Source organism: Arvicanthis niloticus, chromosome 20 (assembly GCF_011762505.2).
Source record: "Arvicanthis niloticus isolate mArvNil1 chromosome 20, mArvNil1.pat.X, whole genome shotgun sequence".
In the NCBI taxonomy this organism is placed as follows: Eukaryota; Metazoa; Chordata; class Mammalia; order Rodentia; family Muridae; genus Arvicanthis; species Arvicanthis niloticus.
Window position 1 is genome coordinate 49,871,901 of NC_047677.1, and position 15,915 is coordinate 49,887,815.

General features: G+C 48.7%; 1 protein-coding gene and 1 long non-coding RNA gene across 2 annotated transcripts; one reads left to right on the forward strand and one right to left on the reverse strand.

Annotated features, from left to right (window-relative positions):
* Positions 1–1,201: 1,201 nt before the first annotated feature.
* On the reverse strand, positions 1,202–2,472 carry LOC143435236 (uncharacterized). Its single transcript, XR_013105364.1, has 2 exons — positions 2,334–2,472; positions 1,202–2,101 (listed from the first exon to the last, which is right to left on the reverse strand). It is a non-coding gene; the product is annotated as an uncharacterized LOC143435236 (long non-coding RNA).
* LOC117724822 (H-2 class I histocompatibility antigen, Q10 alpha chain-like) lies at positions 2,348–7,370 on the forward strand. Its single transcript, XM_076916779.1, is given in 8 exon segments — positions 2,348–2,558; positions 2,761–3,030; positions 3,206–3,481; positions 5,036–5,311; positions 5,439–5,552; positions 5,732–5,762; positions 6,136–6,517; positions 6,835–7,370. Coding segments are annotated over 7 exon segments (1,170 nt in total). The 5' UTR covers positions 2,348–2,362; the 3' UTR covers positions 6,143–6,517; positions 6,835–7,370.
* Positions 7,371–15,915: the final 8,545 nt, after the last annotated feature.

The following is a 15,915-nucleotide window of genomic DNA, read 5'->3' on the forward strand; positions in this document are numbered from 1 at the left end:
CACAGCAAGGGTCTTGTGCAGAATAAGAAGGAGAAAGCAGACTGAGCACTAACATCCCCAGACAGTAGACTCAACGGAACAAGCCACCTCCAGCTCCTGCACTGAGCCTGCCCAATGCGGTGGACTGTATCCCTTCAAACCATAAGCCAGGATACACCCTTCCTTCCTAAGGTGTCTCTTGTCGCATATTAAGTCACAGTGATGGGGAAAGTAACTATATTGGTTACTTTCTGTTGCTCTGATAAAACATCATGTCCGTGGCAACTTACAGAAGGTTTATTTGGAGTGTGGGGTCCATAGAGTTAAGAGTCCATCATCATCGTGTTAGCAAATGCCAGGCATGACAGCAGGCCTGGCTACGAGCTCACACCTCCAACCATTGCCCCAGTGACATACTTCCTCCAGCAAGGCCACACCTCCCAAGTTTTCCAAAATGTACCAACTGGGAACTAAGTATTCAAATGACCGAGAATATGGGGGTTATCTTATTCAAAGAACCACAATAACTAATACAGACAATGATGCCTTAGCTCTCAGTGCAAATATGGGATCTTCTAGGCAGCAGCTGGCTGACACTGCCACAGGTGGGACCTGGGCCAGAAGGCTTTGTTCTCCAGAGTCACCCAAGGCAATGCTGGTACCTATCAGGCCAGGAAACAGCTTTTCTAATGTCATGGTGGCCAGCTCTCCTGTGTGGCAAGTGCAAGAATGAAGGGAACCTTGGAAAAGATCAAACCCACTGAACTCTGAGAGGATCAAAGAGATTGCTCAAGGGGTAAATGCACTTGCCACCAAGTGTGGCTACCTGAGTTTGATCAATGGAAGCCACGTTGTTAAAATTTATTTCAAAGCTGGCCTGGTCTACACAGTAAGTCGTATGATAGCCAGAAGTCTAAAGAGATAACTTTTCTTGAAAAACAGAATTAAAAAAGAAAAGAAACTGAGAAGATACTTTCTGTGCATCCGCCTAAGGCCAGCAACATCCTTAGGTTAGTCAGGATGAAACCTAAGAGCTTCAAGTTCCCATGGATAATATTCACAGCACCTAATAAGAGTGGTTCCCAGAAACAGGTTCTGCTGAATCCTGGTGAGGCTGCTGGGCTGCTGTGGAGACCTGCATGGGGAGGTGACTGGAGTTCACACCTGTGGTCACTCACATTTGTCACTCTGTGTGATGAGTGACTTTCCTCAGGAGTCCCCGCCCATCTCTGCTCTTCTTTCCTATTCAATTCTGTAGGTACGATTTGAAAAGATCCACAGAATCAAGAAATACTTAAATTTAATCTTTCCCCACACTACTGATCAGGGATGATACCTCACATCACCAGTGTGTACTCTCCAGCATGAGAATCGTCTTTCTTCCAGTGTTCACACTGCACAGTCCTGAGGATGATCACATCTGGTGTCTTCCACATGTGTCCCACCTGTGACATTCATGTCCCTCACCTCATCAGCTCACAGTGTAAGTGAAGGTCACAGTGTAAGTGAAGGTAAGTGAGAGATTCAGAGATTACATAACTTCTACCACACTATCATCATTATTCTGTGTTAGAGTCGGTGACAGTTTCTCTCCTACTGTGACTGAGTCACTAAAGCAACTGTACCTTGGAAGTGCAGACACGGGGCAAGTGCAGTGTAGACATGGATCTGTGTCCTGCTCTATGTGGTCTCCTCAAGGGTCTCTTCTCAGTGGACAATGGGGTCTACTGTGCTGAGACAATGACTCAGGTCCACATGGACAAACTCAGGAATGGGAATGAAGATTCTTGTAAATAAAACACACCCATCTGGAGCTGCATACACTTCATCTGGGAAGAAACAAGAGGAGTCTGAGTCTTACACTGAGGTTGTGAAGACAGATCCTGAGGGAAGGCATAAAGTCTCCTCTTTACAAATGAGAGTCCTGCACTCAGGCTTGGCAGTGTGAGCTACCCACTGCTGCTGAACACAGAGCCTGGTGGTGTCGGTGGGGTTCCTGTGGGGCTTGCAGACAGCGCCTCTGCTTTAAGGAGAAGCATCTCTCCACTGCATCCCCAACCGCTGGAGTTGCCATTGAATTCCCGGAAGTGGCTTTTCTTCTAGAAGACCCAGGGTCTGACTTCTGAAGAGAAGAAGGAAGAGGAAGGGTGGAGGAGAGGACACAGAGTCAGGCCTGCAGGTCTCTCCTGGTGTCCAGACAGCTCCTGGGTCGGAACTCGGAGACACAACGACAAACAGCTCTGTCCACAGCACAGGGCTCAAGCAAAGTCTTAGTCTCCAGGCGGTGAGGTCAGGGGTGGGGAAGCCCAGGGCTGGGATTTCCCCATCTCCCCAGTTTCACTTCTGCTCCTAACCTGTGTCAGGTCCTTCTGCCCGGACACTGATGACGCGCGATCAGATCTCACCCCCACTGGGTGGCATGAACTGGGGGAACCAATCAGCTTTGCCGCAGGCACTGGTTATAAAGTCCACACAACCCAAAGGATTCAGACGCCCCGGATCCCAGATGTGGGCGATGGCTCCGCGCACGCTGCTCCTGCTGCTGGCGGCCGCCCTGGCCCCGACCCAGACCCGCGCAGGTGAGTGCGGGGTCCGGAGGGAAACGGGCTCTGCGGGGAGGGGCCGGGGCGGCACCGGGGAAGCCGCGTCCCTACGTCGCCCACCGGACCCTCCGCCCCTTCTTCACCCGCGTCCCGAGCCCGTGCCCTGCTCCCCTCCCGTCCCGCGCACCGGCCCGGGGTCCCGGGAGGAGGTCGGGGTCTCACCGCGCGCCGCCCCCAGGCTCACACTCGATGCGGTATTTCAACACCGCCTTGTCCCGGCCCGGCTCCGGGGAGCCCCGGTACATGGAAGTCGGCTACGTGGACGACACGCAGTTCGTGCGCTTCGACAGCGACGCGGAGAATTAGAGGATGGAGCCGCGCGCGCCGTGGGTGGAGCAGGTGGGGCCGGAGTATTGGGAGCGGGAGACACGAAGAGCCAAGAGCAATGAGCAGATGTTCCGAGTGAACCTGAGGACCCTGCTTGGCTACTACAACCAGAGCGAGGGCGGTGAGTGACCCCGGGTCGGAGGTCACGGCCCCTCCACGTCCAGACACAGTGACCGGAGACGCCCTGGGTCCCAAGTCCTAGGTTCGGTAGTAGAACTGACCCAGAACTGGCTTCCCTTTCAGTTTCCAGCCAAGGGCGAGGGGGCAGGGCCGGGGATGACCGCGGGGTCCCGCAGGCGCTCACACAGTCCAGGTGATGTATGGCTGTGACGTGGGGTCGGACGGGAGCTTTCTCCGCTGGTACATGCAGCACGCCTATGACGGCCGCGATTACATCGCCCTGAACGAAGACATGAAAACGTGGACAGTGGTGGACATGGCGGCGCAGATCACCCGACACTCGTGGGAGCAAGCTGGTGTTGCAGAGAGTGTCAGGGCCTACCTGGAGGGCGAGTGCGTGGAGTGGCTCCACAGATACCCGGAGCTCGGGAAGGAGACACTGCTGCGCACAGGTGCTGGGGCGGCGGGCATCTCCACCCTTTGCCCTCAGGCTGGGACTCAGTCCTGGGGAAGAAGAAACCCTCAGCTGGGGTGATGCCCCTATCTCAGAGAGGAGAGAGTGTCCCTGGGTCTCCTGATCCTCATCACAATGACTGCACTGACTCTCCCAGGGCTCAGCCTTCTCCCTGGATAGTTCCCAGTCTGTCTCAGGAGGGAAGGAGAGAATTTCCTGACAGAACAGCAGGGGCTCCCTGCTGTCAGCCATGGCCTCTCCCAGGACAGGTTCTCTGCCCACACCCACTGTCTGTGGACACTGACTCCTGTCATGCTGAGTGTGTCAGCCCTTACACCTCAGGACCGAAGTCTCCTTTACCTGATAACAGACATGGACATCCCTACACTAGGCTGGTTCCACCGGTTTCTAGAACTTTATATATGAATACATTCTCGCATATCCCTCCCTGTCTGTAGGGTTTGCATCCCCTCGACAACCCAATTCTATCTGTTCCTACAGTGGTGAATTGTCACAGGAGCCCCGATGAGGTTCCCTGGAGGAATATAAACTGTGGAAGTTCTTTTTCTTTTTTTTTCCCTTCTCTTTTCTTTTTCTTATTTTTTATCTTCTTTTTCCTTTACATTTTTTGAAGGCATTATTTTGTTTTTAGTCAGTTTTTGTCTACACTGGAGTGATCCTGTTTCTCCATGCCCTTGTATTATCATTTGTATCAGTCTCCACAGGTGCCAGGGAGACTGCTAACTTGGATAATCACACAAGTTAAATCAGGATTCTCATTAAAGGAGAGATTCTTGTGAACTTAGACTGTTTCCTGTCAGAACTAAACATCCAGAAGCCTCCTGTTCTTCCTCTGTCCCCACAAGTTACAGTGCTCCCCCTAGTGAATCAGGAATTGGACTCTCTGAGAGACAGGGTCTTCTGCAATCCAGGAATGGAGTGAGAGGGAAGATCCACACACCCTGTGAGCCTGCTGTGTTCCAGTGAGTGCTGCACTGGGGTCCACAGCACACTCCAGGGATCCTGCGTAACACACCTGCACCTTGTCACTCCAGAGGCAGGGGCTGGGAGTCATTTTCTCTGGCTGAGTGTCAGAGGTTCACCACATTTTTGCTACACACTGTGTGATGTCTGTTCACTTGGACTGACAGTTATGCTGGTCAGCAAGATGACCACAGAGGTTGACTCTGTTTGGACCCCTTCCAGAAGCAATGGCCCTAATTTCTAATATAGATATGAACTCAAACACATATTAAATTACTTATTTTCAATTTCATCTTCCATTCTATGACTTCCTATCTCATGCTATAGAACATCACATAAGGTCGGCCATGTTGACCCACTGGCTCATGTGGATTCCCTCTTAGCTTCTGAGTCCCCCAGGAAAATGTGCAGTTCTGTGCTGAGGGAACCAGCTCTGCCTGCAGGTCACTAGTGCAATGACAGTTGAAGTGTCAGACACATAGTTCAGTGTCATCATTGATTCAACTGTGTCTTGTGTAGATTTCAGTTTGTCTTGTTAATTGTGGGATTTTGTGAATCTTCCACACAGATCCCCCAAAGGCTCATGTGAACCACCACCCCAGATCTGAAGGTGATGTCACCCTGAGGTGCTGGGCCCTGGGCTTCTACCCTGCTGACATCACCCTGACCTGGCAATTGAATGAGGAGGACCTGACCCAGGACATGGAGTTTGTGGAGACCAGGCCTTCAGGGGATGGAACCTTCCAGAAGTGGGCATCTGTGGTGGTGCCTCTTGGGAAGGAGCAGAATTACACATGCCATGTGCAACATGAGGGGCTGCCTGAACCCCTCACCCTGAGATGGGGTAAGGAGGGTGTGAGTGCAGAGCTTGGGTCAGGGGAAGCTGGAATCTTCTGCAGACCCTGAGCTGGTCAGGGCTGAGAGCTGGGGTCATGACCCTCGCCTTCATTTCCTGTACCTGTCCTTCCCAGAGCCTCCTCCATCCACTGACTCTAACATGGTGATCATTGCTGTTCTGGTTGTCCTTGCTGTGGCCATCATTGGAGCTGTGGTAGCTTTTGTGATGAAGAGGAGGAGAAACACAGGTAGGAAAGGGCAGGGTCTGAGTTTTCTCTCAGCCTCCTTTAGAAGTGTGCTCTGCTCATTAATGAGAAACACATCCACACCCCACATTGCTGCTGTCTCCAACTGGGTCTGCTGTCAGTTCTGGGAACTTCCTAGTGTCAAGATGTTCTTTGAACTCTCACAGCTTTTCTTCTCACAGGTGGACAAGGAGGAGACTATGCTCCAGCTCCAGATTAGTGTGGGGGACAGGGTTGTCCTGAGGCCATTGGAGTGAAGCTGGGGATGATGGGAGCTCAGGGGATCCATAATATCTCCTCCAGAGAGATCTTTTGGAGGTCTCATTTGTATCTTGATATGAATACATACATATACACATACATATACACATACACATACATATACATTTGTTTTGTTTTACCCTAGTCAGGGACAGCTCCCAGAGCTCTATATGTCTCTCTAAGATTGTAAAGGTGACACTGTAGGGCTTTATTTGTGAGGGGTAATGTGGACATGATTGAGTTTCAGGGACTCCCAAAATCCCCTGTGAGTGGTGGGTTGTTGGAATGTTGACTTCACAGTGATGGTTCATGACTCTCATTCTCTAGCATGAAGACAGCAGCCTGGAGTGGACTGAGTGACAGACAGTGTGAGAGACAGGTGTCTCCAGTGATGTCCAGAGCCCAGTTCTCTTTAGACAACACTGTCTGATGTTCCCTGTGATCCTGTGGGCTTAATGTGAAGAACTGTGGAGCCGAACCTGCCCTGCACACCAGCACCCTGTCCCTGCACTGCCTGTGTTCCCTTCCACAGCCAACATTCCTGGTCCAGCCTGGGGGACATCTGCATCCTGTCAGCTCCATGCTGCCCTGAGCTGCAGCTCCTCACTTCCACACTAAGAATAAGACTCTAAATGTGAACTTGATTGTTAACATCTTGACCTGAGGGTTGATTGCCTGTTAAATTGATGGCTTGAGAATACTTAGAGGTTTGTTTTTTTTTTTTTTTTTTTTTTTTTTTTTTTTTTTTTTTTTTTTTTTTTTTTTATAAATGGCAGATACAGAACCTTCCATAATCTGTGTCACTATGCTGTGTGTTTCTCTTGGGACAGGATGAGGCTGTGTCCAGGTGGGCTCAGTCCATTGTTATCTTTGATGGGGTCACTCCTGGGCTGTGTCACCTCTGGGCTCTGCTCTCTCCATCACTATGAAGCACATGCTGAGAGTCTGTGCTCACAAGGACACAGGGATGAGAGATGAACAGACAGATACATTTTATACCTGAGACCTTGATTCTTGTTCCCAGGATTCTGTGTCTTCATGTCTAAAGATCAGAGACCCCAGTGGGGATCCTTCAATGTCCTGGGTGCACAAGATAAGTCACACTACATTTCCTCCCATCCATTTGTTTTAGCTACTAATGATGCAGTCTTGAAGCTGCCCTGGGCGCTCCCTGTAGCCATGCTACTGTTGTTGTTTGTGCTTCTTCTTCTTTCCAGTGTCTTTCCCAGGGTTCTCAGGTGTCTGGTGTGATCTGTCTGTTACCAGCATTCCAGGTCTGTACTGTCTGGATAGCAAGACAAATCATCAGCTGGGGCACAACACAAGAGAAACAGCCAGGTCTCCACCAAATCTGCATGAGTCAGCAGGAATGACCAGGACCAGCAGGGACACCAGGAGAAGTTCTCTGCCGTGACTCTCAACAAAGTGAAGATCAGCGAAGATAAAGACACGAAACCAATGAAGCATTGAAAGCCAGCTATGCAAGCCCGCCATCACTGTCCACTGTGTCCTGTTACACTCCCTCCAAACATCACACATCCTCACATGAGTCTTGCTTCAGCAAAACACCACACGAGTCTGTCTGAGCAAAATTCCACTTGAGTCTGTATCAGCTGACATATCCAGAAACTTCCACTTCACTCTGCCAATCGGCCCAAGTCTGCAGAAGAAGCAAGAAACAGCCAGAACATCGCCAGAAGTTTTTTGGTGCATTTATCTCTATGGAGTCAGAAGAAACAATGACCAATAAACAATGGTAAGGTTTACCAATACCATGCAGCCTCATCTACTGTCTGTTGTTTTATTTATATTCCTTCTAAACATGTGTCCTATCACGTGTCTGCTTCAGCAAAACATCCTTTCACCTGTGTCTGCTTCAGCAAAACATCATTCGACATAACTGACTTCCCAAAGTAACCAGAAGTTTCCACTTCAAGAACAGGGATGCTTCTCTCTCCTGTAACTTGGGTACCGCCCCCTGAACCCTTTATACTCCTGGACTATCTTATCTTTTAGCAGCTTCTGTTCTGGAGTTAACTCTCTGAAGTCTCTTAATCTCTTTTCCCAGCTCAGTGAACTTGGCTGAGCTTGCAGCCCTGACTTGGGCATGCAGGATGAGGTATTCAGCATAGTCTGCCTTAAAGTCCTGTTCATAAGCCTGTTGTTGCTCTGCATTGTGGGTGGCTCTGTATTACAGGAGACAAAAGTCCTGCTCAGAGGGCTGTGACCATTTAAATTAACTAATATTTATAGCACTAAAGACACCAGAGGCACAATCTGAGGTAAAAACCAGTCAGTTCAACAAAAAAAACTTTATTTTTTGATATCACATAGGAGATATCTATTACAAGCCTGATTCTAAACTAAACTGCCAGCTCTTTAGAATCTCTATCTGTGTCATTCTTCTGAGCTAGTCTGCATTTCTCTTGAGTTCCTCCTAACCCAAGAGGGCTCCTTAACTCTGTTTCATCTGTATCCTGCCAGATGTTTCTGTTGTTCCTGCAAGGCCAAAGAGGAAAATCCCATTATGTTGTACCTGGAGCTTCTTCCATAGAGGCTCTTCCAATGTGTGTGTGTGTGTGAGAGAGAGAGAAAGAGAGAGAGAGAGAGAGAGAGAGAGAGAGAGAGAGAGAGAGAGAGAGAGGAGAAACTCTTTCAAAAGTCCAGTTGCTTATTAAAGAAGTCTAGCTTCTTCCATACACCCTTGGCAGGCTGAACCATGTCACTGTCGTGAAATTTTTCTGCTCAGAGATTGCTAGCTTTTTTCCACCCCCTTTTTCTCTAGCATTGGGCCCATGGGTTAGCCAGATGAAGCTGAGTTTTGCTGAGGTGTCATTTCTGTAAGGCTGCTGGGGACTGAAGGGGACAGGAGAGATGTTGCCTCTGTGGACAGCTCCTGTGATGTTTCACCAAGGCTGCAGGCTGAAGCAGAACAGAAGGTGTCATCACCTTGGACAGCTCCTGTGATGGCTGCAGGCTGAGGTAGTGGAGCCACCATTTGAACAAGAGCCCCCATTTTGGACAGCTCCTGTGGGACATTTTACTGAGGTGGTCCATAGGCAGGAGCAGAAAGGAAGGGCCTGCCGCCACTTTGATGATTTAACATTAGGGACTAAAATAAGCCAGGACAAGCCCTTTCTCCCTAACCTGTGTCTTGTCAGATATTAAGCCACAGTGTTTGAAAATGGAACTGTATTGGTTACTATTCTGTTTCTGTGATAAAACATCATGTCCAAGGAAACTTATAGAAGGTTTATCTGGAGAATAGAGTCCCAAAGAGTTATGAGTCCATCAACATCATGACAGCAAACACCAGGCATGGCAGCAGGAACAGCTGAGAGCTCACACCTCCAACCATGCCTCCCAGTTACATACTTCCTCCAGCAAGGCCACACCTCCTGAGCTTCCCCTAACAGCACCAACTGGGAACTAAGTATTCAAATGACTGAGAATATGGGGGACATCTTATTCAAAGGACCACAGTAACTAACACAGACAGTGACACCCAAGCTCTCAGTGTAAATATGGGATCTTCCAGTTGTAGTGCCAGGGAAATGTTAGCGATCCCCAAAAACTAGATAAGAACAGGTCTGATGTAATCACAGTAGGGCCTTTTGATTTGAGCTAGTTCAGACCAGTGCACTGTGCCTTGCAGGACAGTTTTGGTGATGAGGAGCCTGGAATCACAGGAATTTTAAACTGTTTTATGTGTTATGTATTTATACTATTGCTTTATGTGTATGGTGTGTGAATGAGGGCACTCCCCAGCTGTGGTGTGTGTGTTGGAGGCAGAGGAGTCAGAAGACAACCTTGGGGGGTTACAGTTCTCTCTTTCCCTGTGGGTTCTGGGGGCCTGAACTCAGGTGGTCAGACTTGTGGCAAGCACCTCTACCTGAGTCACCTCACTATCCAGGCCTGGGTTTCACCACCCTGGTTTTGGAGGTGTTGAGAAATCAAACCTGTGGCCTGTGGTGTACAAAGTGGGCACTCTATTAACTGAGCCACATTCCCTGTGTTTGAAAACCAGTCATCAAAAAAGGGCTTTCTGTTATTTTAAAGGACTGTACTAAATGAAGCTTTGAGGTAAAGATGGAGACTATATGTTAAAAACAGACAAGGGTGGTGTAGAAGAAGCACTTTGGCAACACAACCCCTGATCTGAGGACATAAATCTAGGAGAACCAGGCCTGAAGAGGAAGGTTTTGGTTTCTTTAGAGACTCAGTTGTGTCCTGTGATGTTTTTCTGGAAACTGTCTTACGAGAGGAAGGTTTTTTTTTTTGTTTTTTTTGTTTTTTTTTGTTTTTTTTGTTTTTGTTTTTTGTTTTTTTTTTTTTTTGCTGAAGCAGATATGTGGTGTTTTTCTGGAAGCTGCCTGGAAAGGGGCATGTGATGTTCTGATAGAGCTTGAGAGATGTCCTCTTGGGAGAACACGTGATGTTTGGAAAGGGTGTAAATATAACCCAACAGACCATGGATTGATGCTGTGGCATTGATTAGCCTTGCCTTCTTTGCTGATCATTTGTCATAACGTTGGAGAGACAAACAAACCAAAGAACTTCTGGTGGTGTTCTGGCAGCTTCTGCCTGATTCTGCAGACTCAGGCCGATTCTTAGAGCTTCAGAGTCTCTTCTGGATTGAACTGCCATTGCTGACTCCTGTGAACTCAACTGCTGATATCCTGACAACACAGACTGGACTCACCCCAAGGAACTATTTCTAAACAGGTCCCCATCTTTCTTTGCCCTATTAACCTTTCCTTTCTACTACCTCGGGTGGGTGGTGAGCTAGAAGAGTGGTTAAAACATTTAAGTAAGCTTATTAAAGTAGGTTTTGGACAATATAAGCCTACACAGGGCATCTGGAACGTTCCATGTGTGGGTTATGTTACCAATGCTGCATTGGTGCTGGAGGACATCAGACGTTTGGGTAGACTGAGCACTGTGGGGACAGATTGGGAAGCTCCTTCTCTTGGACTCTGTGACCCTGAGGCACCCAGGGCTTCTCCTATTCAAACCTTCTCTGCAGGGTAGTTAGGTGGCTCAGGCCTGAGTGAGGCCCTGTGGCTGCAGAGAAAAGAATCACAGAGAGCCAAGGCATAAAAATAAAGATGGTGTCACTTCCGAGTAAAATTATGGAGCTGGAGAGACTGTTCAGAGGTGAAGAATGCTACTGCTGTTCCAGAGGACCTGGGTTCAGTTCCCAGCTCTCACCCACTTTAACTCCAGTCTCAGAGGGGATAGGGCGCCCTCTTCTGGCCGCCTGGGGGACTCCATGCATGTGGCGCAAAGACCTATACATGGAGGCAAAATACTAGTATACATAAATATATTTTTTAAAAGAACAAAAAATATAGAGAAATAAAATTTATGTAAAGAAAAAGATCCCTGAACAATATTTGGGGTCATTACAGCACGTAGGAACACCTCCAAACCCTAGTGCAGGACTCTAGGGTCCCCTGCACTAGATGTACACACTGGTCTTAGGGATTCAGCAAGGGAAGGGAGAAATCAACACAACTCCCCCTACAGTGGCGCCTGATGCTGCTGGTCTATGAAGCCTGTGTGTTCGTTCATTTATGCTGTTTGTGTTGTTGTGTCTTCTTGTAGTTCAGGTTGACCTTGAATTCTATTTTTTTTTTTTTTTTTACCTTATTTATTATGTAGTGTTCTTCCTGCATATGTACCTGTCCATCAGAAGAGGGCGCCAGATATCATTATAAAAGCTTGTGAGCCACCACATGATTCCTGAGAATTCAGTTCAGGATCTATGGAAGAGCAGGTAATGCTCTCAATCTCTGAGTCATCTCTCCAGTCTCGATCTTGAATTTTTGATCCTCCTGCTGCACCTCAGCATACCAAGTGTCAGTTGGGATCAAGCTTCGTGTGTGTGTGTGTGTGTGTGTGTGTGTGTGTGTGTGTGTGTGTGTGTCTGTGTCTGTCTGTGTGTGGTGCTGAGTAACAATCTGGGGGAGGAGCCCGAGGTGTAATCTCACTCAGAAGTTGTGTTTCAGACCGAAGATCATAAGGACCCGTGAAAACCGCAAAACAAAAGGTTTGGACCGTGTCCTACTCCTGCGTCCTGCTGCCCCCTGGCGGCCGTGAGCGGCATCGCAGCTCCCAAGAGTCTTGGGGATGGACTGAGCTATGTCAAATGTCCCTCCAGACTGCAGACTAAAGAGTCCAGGAAATAACTGCTGGCCGGCTTCACGAGCCCCGAAGCTGTCCAGGTCACACTGAAGAAGGGACACATGAAGGAACCAGGTATCCCCTGCACAGCCCCCACATCAGAGCATTAGTTTCTTTTTCTTTTGTGGTTGCTGTTGCCAGGGATTTATCCCAGAGCTTCCTACCTGTAGACCGTGTCTTAACTACACACCAGCTGAGTTTAAAGTGACCCATCTAAGAAAGGCTCCCGGGTTTCTTTGGGAATACCTTTAATCCCAGCCCTCAGGAGGGCAAATCTCTGCATTCTTTGACCACATAGCAAGTTCCAGAACACCCAGGACTAAAGACTGTGATCCCCAGGACTGACACCTAGAAAGAGGTGGTGGAGTGTGTGGGAAAGTTGTAACACGTGAGAAAGGAGCATGGATCCCCAGGGCCGGGTCTGGGTGAGCTTAGGCCCCCAGCCTGGTACAGCCAAGGCCCTGGGAAGTGAACGGGGTAAAGGAAACAACCTCAAATTACTTTATTTTCCTTGACAGCGTCTTTCACCTGAAATTTCCCCTCATGTTGTAGATGGGACCTGGGGACAGCTTCCTGCCACTGAGCTGCATCCCAGCCTTTACTTTTAAGACGTGGTCCAGGCTGCCCTTGATCTTATTCTGTAACTGAAGCAGCCTTTCCATCCAGTGCCTCAGGCTCCCAATTAGCCAGGATTACAGGTCTACAAACCAGCCTAGCTTTTGTTTAAGACCTGGTCAAGGTTATCAGGCTATGATGACACACACCTTTAGTCCCAACACTTGGGAGGCAGAGACATTTGGATCTCTAAGTTTGAGACCAGCCTGGTCTACAGAGTGAGTTCCAGGACAGCCAGAGCTACACAGAGAAACCCTGTCTCAAAATCCAAAGAATTTGGTCAAGGATGTTCTTTCACTCTAGAACCTGTGGGTCATGACCCCTTTAGGGGTCAAAGAACCCTTTCGCAGGGTTGCTCAAGACCATCAGAAAACAGATATTTATATTACTTTTCTTTTTTTCAAATAATTTTTTTTTCTTCAAATAATTTTTTAAGAATTATTTATTTATTTTATGTATGTGAGTACACTGTAGCTGTCTTTAGACACACCAGAAGAGGGCATCAGATCTCATTACAGATGGTTGTGAGCCACCATGTGGTTGCTGGGAATTGAACTCAGGACCTCTGGAAGAGCAGTCAGTGCTCTCAACCACTGAGCCATCTCTCCAGCCCTACTTTTCTTAACAGTAGTAAAATTATAGTATAAAGTAACAATGAAAATAACTTTATGGCTGGGGTCACCATGAGGACCTGTATTAAAGGGTGACAGTATTAGGAAGGTTGAGAACCACTCCTCTGAAGTCTGTAACAGAGGTGGGGGAGTGGGCAGCTGGCAAAAAGAAGGGTCTGGGTCACATGTAAATGACAAGATCTGTTTTGGAGCCGGGTCCACCCCGGCCTCAATGCATGGATGCAGGAGTTCCAGGACCACCACCCTCAAAGGAGCTGTGACAGCCACTTAGGGGTTGACACAGACAATCTGAGTCTGTGTGGATTTTTCCCATGGAAGCCCTCAGGACAGTGCACAAAGCTATCACATTCCCAGGCCTTGCAGCATGTGCCGCCCTCCTGGAGAGCTACAAACAGTCCCCTCCTGAGCAACTATGTCACCCCTAGGCCAGAAGCAGCAACAGACCTTGGGCTACCACCCTACCCTCTTCCTGATGCCCACCAGGATCTGACTAGGTCTACAATAAAGAAATGCTGGAGAATTCAAAGACCCAGAAACAAAGAAGAGAACATGGTCCCAGCACAGTAAGTACTTATTATTGCCACAGACAGAGTGAGCCCCGCCAGGACGTGATGTCACTGTACAGATCAGCTACAGGGTGGGCTGCATTGCTCTGCCCTAAGAGCTGAGGTCAGTCAGAGACTGGGGCGGTGGGAGCTCACAGGCTGTGAATGAACAGCAGAGGAGCTGACTGGGAAATGAAGGTCACCTCAGAAGCCCAGGGAGTGGCCTTGGGCACACTCTGTTGAGGCCGAGGCCTGGCAATGGAGGCTGAGTGAGGGAGTGAGGTGTGTGGAAGCCTTGGAGACAACAGGAAAGGGAGTTTCAGGTAACAGTGTGTGACCTACAGAGTTTATGGGAGGTTACGGCCATGTGGGTATGAGTCAGAAGTTCGGCTTGTGTTTCTTCAGCTCCACCATGAGGAGATGGATGATGATGAGCTCAGCCCTGGCAGGGAGAGCGTAGAGCTGGGGCTGGGACAGCACCCGGTGGAAGTGGTGGTACAACTGGATCAGCTGGGTCAGTGCCCCCTGCACAGGGGGACTCGGGGTCAGACTCATGGTGAGAGGACCTGTCAGAGCTTCACCAGACTCTGTGCTTGTTGGCCTTCAGGGCCTAAGGTAATTAGATCAGATGATGGTCCTGCTTTTGTCTCTACAGTAAGTCAGGGGACTGATTGGAAACTCCATTGTGTGTACTGTCCCCAGAGATGAGGACAGGTAGAGAGAAAGAGATCTGAACTAAATTGTTCTGGAGATTGGCACTGACTGGGTGGGGCTCAGAATCAGAAATACAAGAAAGAGCTTATGGCTTCTGCAGCTAAGAACTATCACTGAGGTCAGGCATAAGACAGGGGTGTCCCTGCATGGAGGCCCAGAGAGGCCTCTGTGTGAAGCTATGAAAGTGAAGCCTGGATTCCACTGGAGACCTCACATGTTGGGGATGCACAGTCACAGGACACCTCTCAAAGACTGGTGCTAAGAGGGAGAGGAACGAGCCCAAGAGAGAGAAGTGTGTCACAGTCAACAAGCTGACAGGAGGTGGAGGTCTGAAGAGTGCTTTGACATCAGACATGGAGATGCAGAGTTTGGAGTTTGCCCAGCTGGTTTCTGGTCTTGCTTTGGTTCAGTATTTCCACACTATGGTCCCTTTCCTTCATTTTGGAATGGAGATGCACATCCTGTGCCAGGGGGTGGGGGAAGAATATGATCTATCTGTTGTTTTATTTTGATTTTACAGGGAGTTACAGTTTAGTGATTGCCTGGGTCTCAGAAGAGACTTAGAACTTTGAAGGTTATAATGCGCTGAGATTGTTATAGACCATTAGACTATGGGGGCTTTTAAGGTTGGGTTGAATGCATTTTTGCCTTATGATATTGCTGCAAGCCTATGGGAACCTGGAAGTGGACTGTTGTGATTTGAATACGAATGCTGTCATCATCATCAAGGAATAGCACTGCTGGGAAAGGGTGTGGGAGGTGTGGCCTCGTTAGAGTAATGTGGCCTTGTCTGAAGACATGAGTCAGAAGGAAGGCTTTGGTTTCCAAAATGCCAAGACAGGCCTAGTGGCCTAGTGGCTCTCTCTCTCGCTCTCTCTCTCTCTCTCTCTCTCTCTCTCTCTCTCTCTTTCTCTCTCTCCTTCCTATGGATCCATATGTAGAAGTCTCAGCCCTTTCCCCAGCCCCATGGCTGCCTGTGTGCATCTCACTGTGATGAGAATGGACTGACCTCTGGAACTGCAAGCAAGCTGCAATTAAATGCTTTCTTTAATGAGGTTTGCTGTGTTCGTGAGGTCTCTTCATAGCAATACCACGCTGACTAAGACATTTTCTTATGTGTTCCATGCATAGAAACACCATGATTGATGAGCTACAACCAAAGTTCCATGGGAGTCAAGGCACTATAAAATTCACTTTGGCTGTGATGACCGTTCTGGGTAGGGTAGTCCACTGTGAACCTTACCTTGTCTGTGCTTCCCATTATGACAGTTACAATCTCCCTGCCTTTAGCAGTTGGGTGCTGCTCCCTGGTCCCTGTTAACAATTAAACCCACTGCATGTAACTCATCCAATCAGCAGCAGCATCTCCAACCCTAAGGTCTGGCACAAGGAGAAGGACAACGACAAAGTTCT